The sequence below is a fragment of the Ptychodera flava genome, chromosome 2, assembly GCF_041260155.1.
Source record: "Ptychodera flava strain L36383 chromosome 2, AS_Pfla_20210202, whole genome shotgun sequence".
NCBI lineage: Eukaryota > Metazoa > Hemichordata > Enteropneusta > Ptychoderidae > Ptychodera > Ptychodera flava.
In genome coordinates this window covers 41,386,922-41,393,035 of record NC_091929.1, presented here as the reverse complement: position 1 = coordinate 41,393,035, position 6,114 = coordinate 41,386,922, and the positions used below count along the sequence as shown (strand labels likewise).

The 6,114-nt window shown below is 36.4% G+C and overlaps 1 protein-coding gene across 1 annotated transcript; it reads right to left on the bottom strand.

Moving 5' to 3' along the window:
- Window positions 1-398: 398 nt before the first annotated feature.
- LOC139120920 (tyrosine-protein kinase receptor Tie-1-like) lies at window positions 399-4,915 on the bottom strand. Its single transcript, XM_070685512.1, has 5 exons — window positions 4,871-4,915; window positions 4,442-4,553; window positions 3,913-4,009; window positions 3,083-3,179; window positions 399-2,549 (listed from the first exon to the last, which is right to left on the bottom strand). The coding sequence occupies exons 2-5, from the start codon at window positions 4,530-4,532 to the stop codon at window positions 2,493-2,495; spliced, it is 342 nt and encodes a 113-aa protein (XP_070541613.1). The 5' UTR covers window positions 4,533-4,553; window positions 4,871-4,915; the 3' UTR covers window positions 399-2,492.
- Between the last annotated feature and the right edge of the window lie 1,199 nt (window positions 4,916-6,114).

Here is a 6,114-nt window from a genome sequence, read left to right as displayed (position 1 = left end):
CAGTATGGTTTTAAAAAATTGGAATATAGCAAGATTTTCTTTAGCGCCCTCTCATTTGAAACCAGTTAAATCGCGGGACTTGTCTCGGAAGAGCACATCAAATCCAACCTTGAGCGGATTAAGAATTGGAATTTCGGTTACTTTAGAGTTGGCATTCCTTCAAAATTACTTGTATCCTATCTACAAGTTGAGAGGTTCAGGGCGTGGCCTTAATAAAGTCTTTCCGGTAATAACAATTCATTCATTTATATGGATTGGTACAAAAATGACATTTTGATCCAATGTTTGGGATTAAACTAACATCATTCAGTAGTGCAACGTAGAAATCGTAAGCTTTTTCAGACACCGAACAAAAACAATCACATTTTCTCTTCGATTATATATCAAGTCAGACACGTCAGTTTCTTTGCATTCACTTAATTTATTCCACAACGGAGACTTATTATAGAAACTAAACCATTAATCTCATACAACTCAGTACATAATCATAAACGTTAAGATACTTCATAACCAGCTCTTATGACACGTTGCATCAAAATACTTTTGCGTCTGTTTCTTTCTTTGGTAACGTTCCTTGGTTTAGCAAATCAAAAATAAGATTTGCTCTTAACAGAAAGATCTTGGCGCTTCAATACGTTTGACTCAGCATGATAACGAAAACACTCTTACGAAGCCCATTTCACCTTACATATCAGTTTAATTTTATTGTAGAAAACAGTCAGGTTAAACGGAAAGGAAATCATCCGCACGGCTTCCATAACAAACTCATCATGTATGATGTCATTTTAGCTATCATATTTTTACCAGAGAATGTATGCATATTGAACTGAGGTTTTGTCATAGCTGGAGCCTGTTAAACCGGCTAATATGAGAAATGCTGAATTTAAAAGGTAAATCGATTACAATAATTTGTAAAAGATTTTCAACCTCACCATATATTCCTTTTCAGTCCTAATATTTGGGTAGATTTTCCATAATCATGCTAGGAATATTTTCTGATTATCAACAACCTATGGTTTCGAAATATATTTGACGATGCAATCATTATATTATCAATGCCATGGTTCCTATAACATTTCAATTTTTCCGACATTTAGTTCATTTATCGACTTCAGTTCTACCGTACATTCCCTTACACACCCTTGCAGTCTATATATCTATCTATCTATCTAGCTAGCTAGCTAACAATTTCTATAGCGCCTAATATGCAAAGATAAACAATGTCAAGTGACGTTTTGAGTAATGGGGAGTACACTTTAAAAGATGTCAGCTTCTAAGCGTCTTTTTAAAGTGTTGAGATCGGGAGAGATCTTAATGTCCAAGGGTACAAAGTTCCAAAGGACAGGAGCTGCTGAGGAGAATGAGCGGCAAGAATAGGAGGTCAGATTTCATCTGGATGTATGCAGAATGCATTTATATATTATCCTATGGATAGAGAGCACGTGATGAAGAACAGGACGATATTGTGGAGAGAGTCCATGTAGGGCCTTGTAAGCGATGAGCAAAAGTTTGAACACAATACGGTAAGGTACAGGAAGCGAATGAAGTTGCTTGAGAACAGGTGTAGGCCAATGTGATCCAATGTCCTTATTTGGGTGACTGCTGTGTTTTGAGTACGTTGCAACGCTGTAATTAACATCAGGCAAGCCATAAATTAAAGCGTTGCAATAGTCCAGCTTTGATGATATAACGCCATGGATGAGAGTGGCACAGGAACCCTGAGACAGGTACTTTCTGGTGCAGCCGATTGTGCGGAGAACGAAATGAAATGCAAGGCAGGTTGTAGTGATGTGTTGTTTGAATGTAGGATTGTCGTCAACAATAACACCAATGCTCATAGCACGTGAAACAGGCTCGATTACATTTGGACAGATTTGATGTCAATGAATGCTGTGCACTGGATATTACAGTTACTGCACATTTGTCAGAAAAAAAGGAAATACTGATAACTGATCAAGAATAATTAGAACATTTTCCAACATTACAGTTGTAATCTCCAATTCAAAAAGTGTAGACTTAAAAACTATATCGATTATCCTAAGTATTAATTAGTTTCCATCGAAATATTTAGGATGGAAAACACTGCGGGGATGAATATAATTTTCAATAGCTGGAATACAAAAAGTTTAGAAATCTTACGTAATAAAAACAAACCTAACAAAAAATACACTGGAAAAGGTTGCATGATCGTGTAATACAAAAATATCCGGTTTTCTGAAATTAACACCACATGATGTAAAGTGAACAGCACGTTCAATGACAAAGTGAAGTACAGAGACAACATCGATAAAGCTAAAAGAAGTTATAACTGAATTGAGATATTTCTGTCAGATATTAAAGCATAGCAAGTAAAGCATGAGGGATATATTCGATTACTTGGTATTCATTTCATCTGATTATTCAGTGAATTAAGATTACAGACGACGACAGTGCATGACGGTGTACTCGTAACATTTTCTCCTTCGTGTCACAATCGCAGACCTTCTTGTCAATCACAAGTCGTTCAAATTACCGTACAATTCAAAATTGTATTCGTTGAGGTCAACGACCTAAAAACAACAAGGAGGGTAAGCAAATCTCAGAATCTAAGAATGTCACCGACAATTATTATTGATAGTGAACAGACAGTGTAAATCAATGGTATTTTGCAAACAGTTTGCAATAGCTTGTGGTATTTCACTCTTGTAGCACTTGTCGTCAATTAAAATGTGCATCCTGCCTATTGTATGAATGTTTGTCTACAAATGGATGGCATACATACATACATGCATACATACATACATACATACATACATACATATATACATACATACATACATACATACATACATACATACATACATACATACATACATACATACATACATACATACATACATACATACATACATACATACATACATACATACATACATACATACATACATACATACATACATACATACACACACACACACACACATACATACATACATACATACATACATACAGACATACATACAGAAATACAGAAATACAGAAATACAGAAATACAAACATGAGGATAGCAGTACACTGACACCTTGGCAAGAAATATACTCACTTCATTCTTTGTGACTCTTCTGATCTCACTTAAGATCTCGGCACAAGCAGGGCGATTTCGAGGCTTTTGTGACCAACATTTCAACATCAGTTCATATCTGGTAGAGAAAATGACCAAGCGAGCCGCCATTTGATATAAATATGAACACTTTAAAACAAAATTTATCAGATGTAATATAAAGTGGAATGACTGATATTAATCTGGCATGCACACATACATACATAGACACATACATACATACATACATACATACATACATACATACATACATACATACATACATACATACATACATACATACATACATACATACATACATACATACATACATACATACATACATACATACATACATACATACATACATACATACATACATACATACATACATACATACATACATACATACATACATACATACATAGCTCTACAAGTTTGCTTCGAGTACTGTATTGCACGTTGAGACGAGTAACTTTATGGTCTATGTATTAAAGGGTCAAAGTCGGCCATTTTCCATGAATTTTGTTTGATGCAAGATACTACTTATATTGTTTGACATGTTGAAAGATACTGAATGAATGGGTGACCTTGCATATATTTGACCCCGGTTTTAGACAAATCAAATGAAGCCATCGCGAAAAAGAATTAATGGTCATGACCATTAATTCATTCTCGCTATCGTTTCATGTATTGTGTCTAAAACCGGGGTCAAATATATGCAAGGTCACCCATTCATTCAGTATCTTTCAACATATCAAACAATATAAATAGTATCTTGTATCAAACAAAATTCATGAAAAATGGCCGACTTTGTCCCTTTAATGTCCTACATTTCATCGTTGCAGTGTTTTGGCTTTTCCATGCGCTGTCCGCGCTTTATGTATTCTGAAACTTCCTTGTTCGTTAAGTCTTGGTAAGGAAGGACACCTGGGGTAAACAAAAGAAAGGTGATTGATCCCATGATGAATCTGATGTGATTACATGGCAAAGGATTATCTATTCTGTATCATTACATTAAGCAATCCTATCCTTTAATCGTTAATTTGGCTATTTTCTTAAATGGAATTGGATTTTAGCGAGATATTATTTGTAAATACACGACTGAACTAACTTGGGATAATTGGACGGTGAAGTAAGTTCGTTTTAATCTGCAAATGTAGGCTCATCTGCTTGTCTTTTTAAGTTAAATTCTTGTTTATATGAGTTATTTGTAATGTTGCAAATTTCAGCTATATGGCATGTAACTTTTTTGAGAAAGTTGAAAAATATGAAGATCCAATTATCCAAAATTAGTCCCAATCTTGTTTGAAGCAGATATGCAAGAATCGGAGAGAAATCTGAGTCTAAGATGGCACTTACCCAGTGTGACTATTTCCCACAATACAATACCGTAAGACCAGACATCAGATTTTGCTGAGAACGTGCTAGACATCAGTGATTCGGGTGCCATCCAGCGTATTGGGAGTGCTCCCTGCAATATAAGATAGCCAGTGGGAGAGACTAAAAACTGCAAAACTATCAACCCTGAAGCTGGGCACGAAAAGTGCTAGGAGGCATAACCAATACTTCTCTGTCTCTCTGTGTCTGTCTGTCTGTCTGTCTGTCTATCTGTCTGTCTCTCTCTCTCTCTCTCTCTCTCTCTCTCTCTCTCTCTCTCTCTCTCTCTCTCTCTCTCTCTCTCTCTCTCTCTCTCTCTCTGTCTCTCTCTCTCTCTCTCTCTCTCTCTCTCTCTCTCTCTCTCTCTCATTTTGAACTATGTTCTATATTTCTTTTACGATTTGTTCCTACCTTCAGGGTCCCTGTGACAGTAAGTTTGTCGGTACTGATAGCATGAGAGAATTAATGATAATTGGATTTTCATATTTTTCAAATTTCTCAAAAGTGTTAGGTGCAGTATAGCTGAATGTTACAATAGTGCAAATTACTCATAAAAAGAAGCGTGTGACGTAAAAAGAAAAGCAGATGAGGTTACATTTGTAGATGAAGTCGACATTACTTCACCATCCAATTATCCCAAATTAGTTTAAATCGTGTTAATAATGGCATATTTGTTTTGTGCGTTTGTTTTTCTAGCGCTTATCTGATTACAAATGGATGCAAAAAATAATTTTCTTACCCTGGCATAACTGTTTGAACAGAAGATCTTTTACTGAAATCAACATTACAACATTTTCTGTGTAACCCCTTTTGATGTGTTATTATATTATATTTCAGAAGATTCAAAAACTGACGCTTTTCATAATGGTTTCGTTGAGTGTGATGGTACTCATGAACATAGTACCCGGATGTGCCTCTGACGACATCAACTGGGAAAACGTGGACTTGGAGGAATTTATGGAACCCCTGGAGGAGTACACGGAACAGAATAGAACACCAGCCTATCCCAGTCCAAGGAATCGTTAGGGCTCCAGCGATTCTGGCAGCAGATAGATCTTTTAAACCGGGTTTTTAGTTGCCTGCATGAAGAGTTCTGACTCATTCTCAATTCATTCTTTGCCTATCTTAGGCGCCTTAGAGAAACTTTAATGAGGATAACCTGGCTGTATTGCCAGTTGGTCTGTCGTCTGCTTAAGTTTCTCACAATGCATTATTCTACTCTTGATCTTTGCCATACAATGATGATTGCCCTCAACTCTCTGGCTGTGCAAAACTCGTTGGCAATCCGCCTGTTGTTTGTATGGTTTATTTGAGAGCTCTGTGGATCTCAAAGTGCCATGCACAATCATGCAGCAATTTTAACTTCAAGTAGAAATTGAAATTTGCCTAAAGGTTCCCCATTTGTTCTGTAAACCATTGTGTGATTGGTTCCCCATTTGTCTGTAAACCCATTCAGTGATTGGCTCCCCATTTGTCTGTTAACCATTCAGTGATTGGTTCCCCATTGGCCTGTAGACCATTCTGTGATTTGTTCACCCTTTTCCCGTAAACCATTCATTGATTGGGGCCTGTAAACCGTTCTTTGATTGGTTAGGAAATAGACTGTACAATAATTGGCTTTTATGAAAGCTGACAAAGTTCTGCTGCTAAATTTA